This window comes from Sceloporus undulatus, chromosome 2 (assembly GCF_019175285.1).
Source record: "Sceloporus undulatus isolate JIND9_A2432 ecotype Alabama chromosome 2, SceUnd_v1.1, whole genome shotgun sequence".
NCBI lineage: Eukaryota > Metazoa > Chordata > Lepidosauria > Squamata > Phrynosomatidae > Sceloporus > Sceloporus undulatus.
In genome coordinates, this window is record NC_056523.1 from 162,879,440 (window position 1) to 162,894,593 (window position 15,154).

The 15,154-nt window shown below is 41.0% G+C and overlaps 1 protein-coding gene across 2 annotated transcripts in view; it reads right to left on the reverse strand.

The window, feature by feature from the left end:
* Positions 1–1,006: 1,006 nt before the first annotated feature.
* The window catches only part of HLF (HLF transcription factor, PAR bZIP family member), a 69,361-nt gene continuing 55,213 nt past the window's right edge, over positions 1,007–15,154 (reverse strand). The window contains exons 3-4 of one of the 2 annotated variants that reach the window (XM_042449927.1): positions 6,749–6,969; positions 1,007–4,639 (exon numbers count right to left, since the gene is read on the reverse strand). In XM_042449927.1, the coding sequence (XP_042305861.1) occupies positions 4,421–4,639; positions 6,749–6,969 (440 nt within the window). In that variant the 3' untranslated portion in view covers positions 1,007–4,420. The remainder of the gene's footprint in view (positions 4,640–6,748; positions 6,970–15,154) is intronic. The other variant, XM_042449928.1, reaches the window with a different exon arrangement.

Sequence of the window (15,154 nt, forward strand, 5' to 3'; positions counted from 1 at the left end):
GAATTGTAAGAGAAGATGTATTACAGTATGTACTGTAATCCCTATAACAACTATGAAAAGATACAGGACTGACCCACACCTGGGATCTCTCATACTATTCAGTTATAGTGCTATTTCAAATGGCATTTATTAGAAATGTGAAGGACCCTAGTGAACTTTCTTTAAATATTTGGATACAAGGTAACAGCAGCATGATGTAGTGGTTGGAGTGTTGGATTTGTACTCTGGCAGACCAGAGTTTCAGCACTGGACTATGACTCTAGAGATGGCGGTTCAATTCCCTACTTGGCTATGAAACCCACTGACTGACTTTGGGCAAGTCACAGCCTCTCAGCCTTGGCAGAAGGCAATGATAACCCCCTCTCTGAATAAAACTTGTTAAGAAAACCCCATGGCAGGTTCATCATAAGTTGGAGTCAACTTGCCTGCACTTAACAAGCACATCCAGATGGGCACAACCATCTCTGCATGGAGGGAACTGTCTAGGGTTCAGCAGAGAGATGATTCCCCTCAGCACTCAAGTACTATAGCACCTTGAGCTGTTAGCAGAAGTATGTTTGCAATTTTTGCTCTCTCTCCAGCCCTCTCTCACACCCCTTTGACAAGCATTTCAGGCTCTTATGTGGGTCAAGGTGGGATGTACCAAGGGAGGGAGTAGACTGATGTTATGGAGTCCTATGTGATTGCTGCACATGTGAGTGGCAGTCCCCAAAGATATGGATTTTGCCATCTCACTGCCCAACTTAAAGGACAGAACCATACCAGCATGTCAGTGGTTAGCACAGAATACAGAAGTATTCAAAGGGAAAAAAAGAACTAGAAGCATTTTCTCTCTGTACAATATTAATGAGATATTAATGAGATATATCATTGTTCTATCTGTAAATATGGTGTATCTCTCTCCTCCCCACCCGGCCCCCTGGTTATCATATCATCTCATTCCCCAAAATATAGAGTCAGCATTTGTTCTCAAAAATACTGTACAAAAGAACCTCACAATCTCTAATGATTCTGTATAACTTTATGCACTTGATAATAATCAGTTTCTTTTGGTCTTCAGAAAACTTGTATATGGATTGGATTAACCATAGTACAACACCATCACCTTTCAATGTATACCTGCAACTCTTACATTCGTTTTCCCTGCCCCCCTCCTCAAAAGTCCATTTCATAATATAACACAAATTTAGAAAGCAAATCAAAGCTAAAAACAACAGGAAAAAAAGCTCAAGAACCACCAGCTCATGATACAATCAAAACAACATCACAAGGAAAAAGGAGGTGGCAAAAGTAACTTCTGACTGTATCAAAACAATCAGAAAAACAACAAAGGAGAAGTCCACAGAAAACATATTACAGAAATGTTGAAGAAAAACATCAGTCACAAAACCAAGACTTTGAGAAATGCAAATGTGGGTTGACATACTGTAGTAAGAATACAAAAACAGCCTTTTCCACTGATTGTTTGAATGTTTTGATTTTGCTCTGTTGAATTATCTTGGGTCTTTCTTGTATATGTTGTCACTTGGGTCGAAGACAGTACATCCTTGTACCCAAGGACATAAATGCATCATCTGACAAGTGAGTGGGAGAGACTATCTCATCCTCTTCCCACTGATTGAACCTAGGAGCATCATTCTGGACCATACCAGCAGCTGGCAGAGCAGTGGGCGAACAACTGTCACCTTCAGATATTGTTGAACTGCAACTTCCACCATTCCTCATGCTAATGGGAATTAGGGTTACTGAGAGGCAGTACAGATGGGCGGCTCCGTGCCGGCCATCTTTACCCTGCGTCTGTGCTGCAGCATTCGCATGCTGCAGCACAGACATGTTGTCTAAAGGGAGCCGCCCTTTTTTGCACTGTCATAAGGACTGCAATGACGGCTTTTCCGCCCAGAGCCATTAGGGCGCTCGGGTGCCCTTATGTCACGAGGCTGCGCCCTGTGTGGGTGAGGCCGCAGCCTTGTGACATAATGGTGCCAATAGTAGGGCTCAGTGCATATGGATGCTGCACCGTATCGAGCCCTTCTATTGCCGCAAACGGCCCGTCTGTACTGGGCCTAAGTGTCCCTTATTATAAGGGATAACCTTTATTTGAGGGCTGGAAAGCTCATCCTTTATAGGACTGGGAAATGTTCCAGATTTGAGAGTTGCAAAGCATTTCCTTTTACATGGACTAAACAAGATTCCAAAAATAAAATAAAATTTAAAAATTCTGTATTTTGGGATGTGAGTCCTCCATAAGTTTGACCATCATTGTCAATTTTTTCCCTCCTGCATGATTCTTACCATCTTTGTCTGATGAAGAAGCCAGTGGAGCTTCAAAGCTTGTGACATGTTTATTGTGCATTTTGGTTGGCCGATTAAAAGTCTCCACTGTTGGCCAATTAAATCCACTGTTTTGTGGATTTTTGCTGTTTTCTATTTTGCTATGTGACCATATGTTTCCTGTGATCATCATGTAATTATAATTGTGGATAGCGTGTTAATTTTAAGAGCCAATGTGGTGTAGTGGTTTGAGTGTCTGACTAGGGTTCTGGGAAACCAGGATTCAAATTCCCACTCAGCCATGGACACCCACTGCGTGGCCTTGGCAAGTTACACTCTCTCAGCCTCAGGACAAACCCTCTCTGAACAAATTCTGCCAAAAAAATCCCATAAAAGCATTGCCATAAGCCAGAAATGACTTAAAGGCACATTAATTTTACAGGAAAATACATGGTTAAGTGAACTGAAATCAATACTTTCATTTAGTAATTTTGTACAAAATAAACTTGTCAACAGGTACGTCTTGATTGTCAACCCTGTGCGTCATTAATTTTGACTATAACTTATGGCTCTTTTGGAAACCTAGCAATATTAATGAGAATTGTAGGTCAACTACATCTAGAAAGTCCAAGTTGCCCACCCCTCTGGAGCAGAAAGGGGGTGGAATTCAGCAGGCCCAGCAGCAATATAAATCCCAAGAGTTGGCCTCACCATCAAGGCAAAAATAGGCAATGTTTGGTGGTGTCACAACTGGAGGGCAGCTTGTATTATCCCAGTTCCTATGGCCTGCACACCTTTTGACTGTGTTTTAACCTTGTTTGTGCCTCAGGAGCTTCACATTCTTCAGTGATTCCCAGAGGCATAGAAACAGTTGTAAAGAAGTGTAAAAGAAGTCAAGAATGTTAAATATTTAGAAATGTCCTAGTGAGTGGTTACTAATTGAACATTGTGCTCACATAAGAAACAGAACGGGAATCAAAAATTTAAATGCGCCTAAGGCAAGAAAATAACTCTGATTAGTTGTGCAAAGATTTCTGAGGTCAAGGCTTTGTTTTCCCTTCACTGTTTCAGGAATTTTTATAGCAGCCTGTCAACTAGTCTATACAATTTCTGTTTAAAAACAAAAACCAACAACAGCAGTTAAAAGTTATTTGATTAGGTAGGGAAGTCATCCTATGTCCACTAGGAACATCGTAGACAACATGCACTAGTGTACAACAGGATTATTGCTTAGGTTCAGGCAATGCGCCAAACCTCCCCACCCTACCCTGTTGTGATTTGTCTGTAGTACTCATTTCAATTTATTTCAGAGTTCATGGCAATTAAAGGAAACATAGCTGTTCCGTCTGAGATCTACCAGCTGGAGAACTACTAACAGCAGTATGAATCTGAAAATACATTTTATTACCAGAACATAGGAACACAAAAAGAAACTGACAAAAGGGAAGCAAGTCTATAAATTAATATTTCTGCAGTGGAGTATTAAAATGTCATTTGTGCATTTTATTAGCAAGTTAAAATTATCTGATTAAGCATATTTAAACAACAGATTGAAAAGAGATCAGCCTCTCTCTGTCTCCCTCTCTCTTTCTTCTTATTTCTCCTGTTTATACAGGGGAGACTTATTTTACTGTACTTTTCTTTTTTTGTCATTTCTTCCCCAAGTAAATCAAGAGGATGGCAAGATAAAATATATCTACTCTGAAGCAGCAGTGGGGAAAAAATACATACATACATACATATATCTTTATATATTTATTTATGTAATAAAAAGCTTACTGTGGCAGATCTCAGACCTCCAAGTGAAAATATGCCACCCTGATTAGAGGGTTTCATAAAAAAAGGAAAGTGCTGAGATACACATGCACCCTCTCACATACATACACGCATGCCCTCCCCCCACGCGCGCGCACACACACACAAACAAAAAAAAAGTTGTACATTGGTTTTTGTTTCTGCGTTCCGGTAAAGTGCTGATGACTGAAAGGTTGGTTTGGGTGTGGTGCTATCAAAAAGGAAACACACTGTCCATCTATTCAAATGTCAACTCACCACCAAAAAGAAAAAGAAAAAGAAAGAAAAAAAGGCAGCAGGATAGAAGGGAAAGGAAGAGAGGAACAAACGGAAAGTGGGGTGAGAAGAATGCCATTTACAGAGGGCCATGCCGGGCTTCGTACTTGGCAAGGACATTCTTGCATTTGCCAAGCTCTTTCCGTAGATCGGCCACTTCCTGGCGTAGTGCCGAGTTCTCTTTCTCGAGGAATGAAGCGCGGATGGCAATCTGGTTCTCCTTCAGCCTCCGGGCATCTCGGGATCGCTTGGCGGCCATATTGTTCTTTCTACGCCTTGCCCAGTATTTGTCATCCTGCTCATGAAAGACAGACAGACAGAAAGAAGACATTAGATTTCAGCCATGGAAAAGATGCATCAGGTTGCCAGACGTACTCTCAAGTTAGGTGTTCTGTGACTCCAATCCAGACAAAATAATTTATTACCAAATATCATTTTGATGGTCAAAGAATGATGAAAATAATTAAGCAGAGGCTGCTTTGCTTTACTCTAATGCTTTAAACAATAAAGCATCTTTGTCTGATTGTTCATACTTTTAAGTTAACACTAAGTGTTGCATTTCAACTGGCTAAAATTCTCTGTCAATATGTGATGTATTTCACTGAGTTGAACCTATACAGCAATTACTTAGGACTAATTATCCTGAAGGTACAAGATCCCATTTGATCTTGAAAGCTAAGCAGGGTCAGCCCTGGCTGGTACTTTAATGGGAGACCACCAAGGAGTACTTGCTGCTGTAGGCTATATTTCAGAGGATAGCAATGGCAAACTGCCTCTGAGTATTTCTTGCCTAAGAAAATCATATGACATTTGTGAGATTGCCATAGGTCTCCCTCTCTCTCATACACACACACATGCACACACAGAATAAGCACTACTGAATTCCATGCATCTTACTTCCAAGTAACTGCACAGAACTGCAATTATACCCTGTATGTTTAACTGTGAAATTTTCACTCAGCCAGATTGGTCACCGGGAGTTCTAGGGGTGATCATGTAACACCTATATTAAAGTAAAGTCGAAGGCTTTCATGGCCGGCTGAAGATGCCAGCCACAGATGCTGGTGAAACGTCAGAAAGAAACTCTGCTACATAGCCCGAAAAACCCACAAAAAGCCTATATTAAAGTCTCTTCATTGGCTGCTTATTAGCTTTTTAAGTTTCTAGTCCTCATATTCTTGCATATTTCGTTTTTTCTGGATGATGTTCATGGAGTGAAACCAAGATGAAATGCAGCCTCTTTTAACAATTCAGAATTAATACTGGCATGAACTGAAATAATCCTCAGAGCTGACACTACGGACTTGTTCAGGCATTTGGCAGTCTCTTCCTTAAATCTTTCTCTCACACCAAAGAGAAAGAGGAAAGAGAGAGGAGGGAAGGACTCCTTATAGCCTACATCAACGGGGTTTATAATTTCCCCTCTCATTCCTCTCAGTTGTTGTTGTTTTTTTAAAAAAACAGCTTTAAACTTCAGTTCATTCCTGTGCAATCCAGGGCCACGTACATCTTTATTTTAACAAATTGCAAAGGCAAATCCTTTAATCCAAGCCTGAAAGAAGCAGGGCTGGCATTTGAGAATCACATGCACCCCAGAGACGATTGACTGGCCTAATCTGCTTACCCCTTTCCAGAACCCAACCAGCATAATGCAAGTGCAGCTGGGGAGGAAAGGGAAAGCTTTGACCCAACACCCCACTGAAACCTATGGACAATACTTGCTGCCATTTCATAGCAAGGCCAGAAACTCCTCTGAGCAGCCAGAGCCTTTGAACAAAAAAGTGAGATATATTGAAGGCCTCAAAAAACCTTCCAAGGGCTTACCAGTTCTTAGATTTTCTTCAGTTTCTTCACACACATACACTCACACACAGCCCCACTGACAGGATTATGTTTCTTGCATGAGTTTAAATGCAACCCATTTTGCTGCCTGAGGCAGAATGACAAATGGCACCCATTTATCAAATTATTTGGGCAAGTGAAAAATCCCCAAAGTTCTCTTATCTGCCAGTAGAAATGCAACCATCATTATTCCAGTAAGTACTTGTTAGGGCACTAATAATTTGCTACTGGAGGATCATGCTGCTGAACTGGGAGGGGGGGGGCGCTGTTCTTGAACTAAATGTATGTGCCAGAATGATGCAGCTATACAATATGGAAAATTCAAATCAATCCTAAGAATTTTAAATCAGCTTTGAAATAATCTCACAAGATAACTTGGATCACTTTTAGGTCATTATATTGGGGTGCCACTTTTCTCTCATGGATGAACTCAAGGTGGCATATTTTATTTACTTGGTTTTAGATTTTGATAGAATAGTATAAAGCAGGCTTGATGGCCAAACACTTTCATCCTATCCTGATCTCTAGAGTACTTTCTATAAGTTAGGCACCAGTTCCAATTTACCTTCAGGTCTTCTGGGATGAAAACTTTGCGGGCTTTCTTAATCATTGGCTGTGGTTTGAGCTCTTCCTCGGAGAACTTGCGCTTACGAGGATCAAACATCTCCTGGCCGGGAATGCTGGAGAGGGCGAGATCAGCAGGGTCAGGTTCATACCCCACTGGAACCTGAATGGTCTCTGGATCAATGGGACTTGGTGTGTTGCGATTTGTAGGCAAGATCTGACCTGGAGAAAGCAAACAGAAAGTAGGTTGTGACATGGAAAGGAAGTAATGTGGCTAGATTTAGCAGTATAACAGATATTGTACTCTATAGTACTCTAGTATTTCCTGAAGTTTACACTTTCCTTTTTGGGCCTTCAATATATCTTTGCTTGCAACCCCTTCACAAAGCAGTACTTTTTCCTGTTTACAACCTGTCCTGACCTTTAAGCACTTTGCAATGAATGTAACTATGTTCCTAGGAGCCATTATTTTCATTACTACAACTTGACAGAGGTCAAAACTTGGAAGGAACTAACTATGTATAACAGTTGCAATAATTCCTTTCTCTTGTAATTTAGGTATATAACACACGCACAAGCTCCATAATACCCGGAACTTAATGAAAGATAACACAGTCTCTTTGTCATGTAAATATAATGTTTGAATTGTTTTTTATAGTCATGGGAGGTGGCCTAACAAAATGGTGAAGGAAGAATATCACACAGTTCAAATGCTGGGTTTTGCTATCGCTTGTGCTGCTGCCTTGAGAGGCTGTGGTGTGTTTAGGAAACAACAAGGTGGATAGAAGGAAAGCATACCCTACAACTATCCTGATTTGGCAGGGATAGTTCCAATAAATTCTCTATTGTCCCACATTTTTAGCAGTGTTTTAAAATGTCCCTGTTTTTATCGCCTCACCCTTTGTCCTCAGTTTATTTCAGTTGCTGTGAAGTGAGTTCAAAGTGCAAAAGTAGTTTGCACTCTATTAACTCAGCAGGGAGCAATTCTTGTTTCTCCCTTCTCAACAGCTGGTTGGTACGATATGCCCATTATATCACTGGAAAGATGGGTGCAGCACCCCCAGACTGTTGTGCAAAGAAAGAAACGCTAGTAGTGGTTTAACCCCCAAAATATGAACAAACAATAAAAAAAAATCAAAAGTGCCATTATCTCACTTGAAACAATTCCTGGCACACTGTGTAACACTTTCTAGAATAACAGGACACTCAAGAGAGAAATGGGGGATATGGTTAAGGGTGGAGGGAGAGTCTGTGAGCATCATTAGAAACTATACTTTATGTAAGGTCTTATATGAAACAACACCAATGACATTTGCTTCCAGGAAGGGTTGGCGAACACTTGGGAGAAGGCAAAGAGAGGTGGATCAAAGGCATATTTCTCTCTGGATTTTTTTTTAAGTTTTCTTTTGGGGGGGGGGGGCAAGGAATTCAATTGTTATTCCTTGTGCCATTAACAAAAAGTTTCCTTCTCACGCTTGGGGCCCTGTCACTTGACGCCAAGTGCTGAAAACTGGGTACATCCTGTTGTGGCTTCATAAATGTTATTTCATGGATTTAGTGACCCATTAGAATAAAGGCAAAATCAGAAAGTCATGTTTGAAAATGTCAGGTCTTTTTAAAAAAGCGAAGACCTTTGTGACTGGTAACTAAGAAGAAACATCAGAGAACTTAATATAAGCCACAAAATCACAAATTCAAAACTTTTATTAGCTTAATTCTGTAAGCGTTAATTGTAACAAAATCTCCATCAACTGAATGGGTCTATTCCAGGTGCCGTGGCCTGCATTTCAGAGGAAGGAACTAGGAACTCACTTCCAAGTATTCCTTGACTAAGAAAACCCTGTAAAATTCGTAGGGTTGCCATAGGTCCACAGGTAATTTGAAGGCACACACACACACACACACACACACACACACACACACAGAGAGAGAGAGAGAGAGAGAGAGAGAGAGAGAGAGAGACACTAGTTGGGACTAACAATTAGTTTTAGGCTTTGGTGAGTAACACACTCTCAGCCCCATAAAACTATGTGATAGAGTCACCATAACTTGGAAACCACTTGAAGGCACACAGAAACAATACCGTCTTAGCTCATCTGTAAAACGGAGAAGGCACAACTGACTTGTCCTATACTTTATTTAAAGCATCTTAAAGCTGTACAAAATGAAGTCCCAATTGGAGAAGACCTACTGACTCAATTGTTGATTGGTAAATAAATTTACATAGATAAACCCCACTGATTCAAAGGGTCTCTTCTACTTAGAACTAACTAGAGGAACTAACAGGGTCCTAACTAACATAAGATCCAGGGCGTTATCATCAGCATCCTCCACCAAGCAGCATACATCCTTTCATTTCACAGAGATATAAGCATTTCATGGTGGTGATGGGCATGCATGTTCACTTGAAAGTAAGCCCCACTATGTTCAGTGGGGCTTACACACCAGTAAATCTGTTTCAGACTGAAAGCTTAGGCTGTAATACTCTGTGAAAAGTACCTGAGGACATGTTCCACTAAACGGAGCAGGCTTACTTTCAGCACAGCAAGTGCTCCTGATTGCAAGAAGAGAGGTAACTCCAGATGTCGTTGGACTGCAACTGCTATGATCCCTCATCACTGGTTCTGCTGGCTAGGGCTGATAGCAGATGCGCGCTAACAACATCTGGAGGGTCAATAATGCTAATCCGGTCTACAGGGACAACTACTCTTGCTCCTGCCTTAAATGATTAAATGCCCAAAACAGGACAGCGGGAAGTTTCCACAAAGATGCTAAATTCCCACCCACCCCAACTTGTATGTGCATAAACAGCACAGTCCCAATGCACTGATATTAGAAACCGAGTCATATGAAACTGCTAGGTAAGTCTGCACTGGATTGCAGCAAAAGATACACATTTATATGGGATCTGAAAGAGATGCCACTCCCACTCTTGTTCATATCTACTATATAGGTTTTCAAGTATAAAGCAGTCTGACACTTTTCAGAAATTATGCTTTCTGTAGTTTAACTCTCTACTTTGGTAAATGGGGGGGGGGTAAGAAGAAGCATAGCAAATCAGTTTCTCTTTGTCTGGCTTCAATATGCATCATTCTGTATCTTTGTATGGATTCACTATTAAGGACGCCAGGCAACAAATTACAAATCTTGGTACTATGAGAAAACTGTGATAAATATACCATACAAAAAGGATTATGAGTTTAACAAAAGGATACCGGCCAAGAATTCACTGCCTAAAAATGTCCATCTATGTGTTTCTAGAATCTGATCAACCAAATGTAATGTCTATAGACATGCCCAGATGTTCCTATATATGGGTATATATGCATGATTGTTTGTGGTGTCTCCTGCCCTCTTCCGCCATGGTCCTGACATTTCTGTCAAGCCTTCCATAGAACCCATACCAGGTTTCCTGTGTTATTTTTAGGATGCTTAAATTCATTCCAGTCCAAGGTGGGTCAAGGGAGGACAGTGTACAAAAGGTCACATGTCAAGCAGAAAAAGCCACAGACTCTACAGCTGTGACAACATCCAGAATGAAAGGGAGGAATGGACAGAAGACCAAGGTGGCTGCTGGGCACAGTTGGGCAGCAGACAGGAGAAAACCTGTGGGTCTTCTTTCCAAAGCTAAACCAAATATTTGGTTCCCCATCTTTGGGAGCCCGCTATCCTGTAGCATTTATGCTCCCCCTTGATCTGAAGCATAGGAAAGTGGAAAATAATAATAATAATAATAATAATAATAATAATAATAATAATAATAGAAAAACCAAAAGTTGCTCCACATCTCAGTAAATCACTACATGATAAATATGATGCCCAGGAGAAGAAGCTGGGCTACTTCTAAGTCACATGTACATTACTGCTCTTTATTCACCAGGCAGGTTTAAATATGGACAAGAAAGGACAAGCAGGAGGGCTGACTTGAAACATTTTCAGGACTCAGAGGAAGGACAAAATGACACTGCCTGAACTTCACATCCTCTATCTCATGTGAGAATAGCCAGCTAGCTTTGGGGCATGGGTGCAAGCATATCACTCTGTTTCCATTTTTTAATTATATTTTTTAAAACAAAATGTAAAATATAGACAAGAACCTTAACAATATATATATATATATACACACACACACACACACACACACATACACACACTAATAAAGAAAAGTAAAATAAATAAAGAAAGAAAGAACAAGGACATTTACAACTTTACATACTACAAAACATTTGCTTGGTTATCTTAAACATTTTCCAATCATATATAAAAAATTCAACATCATCAAATGTTTGATTGCCTTCTAATTTCAAATTTGTCCCTAAAACTATCCTTCTCTTTCAAAACCCTTTCTTTCTTCTTCCTACCAAATCTGATCTCAAGAAATTTCCTTCCATACTCCTTCCCCCTCTATCCTCTTACCCTTTCTTCCTTCATTCCTCCTTTTTCCCCCGCTAACTTTCTCTTACCCCTAAGGCAGCTGCCTGATTTTGTCTAAAGGCAAGGCTCATGTGCATAGAAATGCCCACATTCAAAAACCTCAAAATTCCAGTTAAAATGATCAAGTAAGCAGATGATGGGGAAAAGTCTTTTTTGACTTGTAAGCCTTAAAAGATGCTGTCAGAACAGACAAAACTGGGCTAGAGTGCTCCTTTCTTCTACCTTTCTATGTCCCCAGGACTTGTTTCCCACATCAGAAAATCCATCTGCTGTGCAGTGGAGCAATCCCATAGCATGCTGAATATGCTGGACTGAATCATCATGTAGTGTGGCACTTGTTCCCAACTATACAATGGTAGGAGAGACACGAAAGTGGTTTCTTTTATCACTTTAAAAGTGGCTGCCTGGTTAAAGAAAGAAAATTCTAAGAACAGAAGCTTTCCCAGTCCTTTACTTCTTAAGATAGCACACTTAGGATGCATCCACACTGTAGAAATAATGCAGTTTGAGACCACTTTAAGTGCTTTAGCTGTATCCAGTGGAATCCTGGCATTTGTCGTTTTACAAGGTCTTTAGTCTGCTCTGCCAGGGAGTGCGGGTGTCTTAGAAAACAAAGCCAAGGATTCTGTAGGATGGAACTGTGGCAGTTAAAGTGGTGTCAAACTGCATTATTTCTATGGTGCACCCTTAGAGGTGCTTTCACACACAAGTTATTTTGGTGTACCATACACTCTCTCTTTTCAAATGCCCAGTCATAAAAAGTGCTACAAGCACAGGGTGGGCTGCAGTTCCCTATGCACACTCAATGCACAAACCCAGTTTTGCTTCTGTTTCATTATTATTAACCTTTATTTATGAAGTGCTGTAAATTTACACAGCGATGTACATACAATCTTTTTAGTTACACAGTTCCCTGCCCTCGGGCTTACAATCTAAAAAGACATGACACAGAAGGAGAAGAGAATGGTGGCGGGAAAGGATAAGAGGTCCAGCAGTTCCTCTCTACCTCCAAGGCCTGGACCAAGGCAGATGGACTGGAGGGAGGGCTTGGGTTCTTAATGGATGGTTAATCATTTTCCAGGGAAAATACATACTCTCAAGTAGGATAATGCATATACAGTACATAGCAATACAGAAAATGGTTTGATAAACAGACAACAAAAGAACACCAAATAGCAAGCGACAATTATGCAATGCCTGGGAAGGCTACTCTGAACAGGATGGTTTTCAACTCCGTTTTGAAGCTGGTTAAAGAAGTGATGGCTCTTGCTCGCGGGGGAAGAAGGTTCCAGGAGTGGGGGGCAGCAAGTGAAAAGGGGCGAATCCGGGATGGGGCAGATGAAATCCTGGGCTGAGACAGCAGACCTTGACTACCAGAACGGAGGGCCCTGGTGGGAAGGTGAGGAGAAAGAAGGTCTGATAAGTAAGGAGGGGCCAGTCCATGGAGGGCTTTAAATGTCGACAGCAGGAGCTTATACTGAATGCGGAAAGGGAGGGGGAGCCAGTGAAGGGATGCCAACACAGGAGAGATGTGGTCAGAGTGGTGGGTGGATGTGATAATGCATGCAGCTGAATGCTGGACAGAGATTAAAGGATGGAGGTGAGAAAGAGGAAGCCCAGCCAGGAGGACGTTACAGTAATCAAGTCGTGAGATCACTAGGGCATGGACCAGGATCTTGGCAGTAGAGGCGGAGAGATATGGTCGGATTTTGGCAATGTTGTACAAGAAGAATCTACAAGCCTTGGTTGTGGTCTGGATCTGAGGGATACACGACAAAGAAGAGTCAAAGATAAAACCAAGACTGCGGGCTTGCTGGACTGGTTGAATAGAGATGTTGTCCACAGAGACAGAAAAGGAGTGTTGAAGGGTGGGCTTAGGAGGAAAGACAGGAAGCTCCGTCTTGGACATGTTGAGTTTCAAACGACGATGGCGCATCCACTGTGAGACAGCTGTGAGGCAAGACGAGACTTGCTGTTCAAGCCTTGGAGAAAGATCAGGGGTGGAAAGATACAACTGGGTGTCATCGGCATACAGATGGTAGGAAAAGCCAAAAGAGCTAATGAGTTTACCTAAGGACAGTGTGTAGAGAGAAAACAGAAGGGGACCCAGAACAGAGCCCTGGGGAACTCCAACAGATAAGGGAACAGGAGAAGAAGTCTGACCACCTGCAACTACTGCAAAAGATCTGCCAGACAAGTAAGATCTAAACCAGTCGAGAACAGAGTCTGAGAACCCAAGGTCAGAAAGTATGTCTGACAGCTGCAATCTCTCAACCTATGTTCCACAAATTTTTGTGAGGATAAAGTCACCTTGAGCTTTTGAAGGAAAGCTGGAATATAAATGTAACCGAGAGCCTTATGGCATTATTAAACAAACCCAGCGGATAAACAAAAAGATGTGGGGGTTTTTCCTACGCATGACATTATTCACTTCTTACTCTTCAGGTTGTAAAATCGCAAGAGAGGGTCATAAAGGTGTCCCATTTGACAAGCTGGAAAAATCCGTTTGGCAAAAATGATACTTTTACCATGCTCTCCCATTCTGTTACAACCTGAAGACAATGAATGTCATGCAGAGGGAGAAAAAGAAATGTGCATCTTTTTGTTTGCCTCCTGGGTTTGTTTAATAATGTAATAAAGCTCTGATAAAAATAAATAGTTTTATTCCTTTTCAATTTGGAAATTTATTGTTCACTGCACAATCACATGACCAGAGAGAACCAATGTCCCTATTTTCCAAAATACCCTTCCATATTTAATATCCTATTGTATTTAATTTTTTTCTACTTTAATCTTAGACTGTGAGCATGTTTGTGTGTATTGAGATACACACATCTGAAAGTCAACTTACCCTATGTGTGCAGACACACACACACAAATGCAAATATGAATATAAACTTATCACAACTGTTGTTGTTAACTGCCCTCGAGTCATGGCAATCCTGTGGATGAGATTTCTCCAAGACCCCCACTGCTCTGCTCAGGTCCTGCAGACCCAGGCCCCTGGCCTCTCTGATTCCATCCATCTTGTATGTGGTCTTCCTCTCTTTCTGCTTCCCTCTGCCCCACCTAGCATTATTATTTTCTTCTAATGATTCATTCCTTCTTATGATGTGGCCAAAATATGACATCCTCAATTTATCCATCTTGGCTTCCAGGGAAAGTCCAGGCTTGATCTGTTCAAGGAACTGTTCAAAGAACTGCCTTGATCCTCAAAAATTTGTTGTTGTGTGCCTTCAAGAGAGAGGCGGGATACAAATAAATATTTATTATTATTATATTATTATTATTATCTGTTTGTCTTCTTGGCTGTCCATGATACTACATCACAAATGAGTTAGTTTTCTTTCACAACACTGTATGCAATAACAAAATGCCTGAATGTTTCTAGGAAACATTTCTAAGGCCCTGTGTTTAAGAAGGGCAAACCCTGAGACAGCAGCATCAATGACTGAAGGGACCAGGGTGGAACAAAGGGAGACTGAGACAGGCATCGCTCAAGTGCCATGAAAACCGTTAAAAGATTGATAGTTAACCAACCTCCACAGCCTTGTCCAAATTCCACTCGGTCGTGATAATATGAACTGTGAAAACATCTCATCTCAGTTCCACTGTTTCTTTTATCATTTCATTCTTTGATATCAGAAAGCTGTTTTAAAGTCAATGAATTTGGGTATTAACATACAATTAGTCACGGAAACCCACTTGGGCGAGCCATACCTCTCAGCCCCAGAAAACCCCATGACCCCTTAGGGTGACCCTAAGTCAGAAACTACTTGAAGCCACACAACAACAAATAATAAAGCATATGATATCTAAACAATGAAAACCAATCTCTTTTTTTAAAAAAAATCCATAAACACAAAGCATAAATCATATTTAAAATTATTGCTGTGAGAGTACTGTGAAAGCAATATCCAATACTGCTTTCACAAAATGTATCGACAAAACATAGTAATTGCTTTCAAGGCCA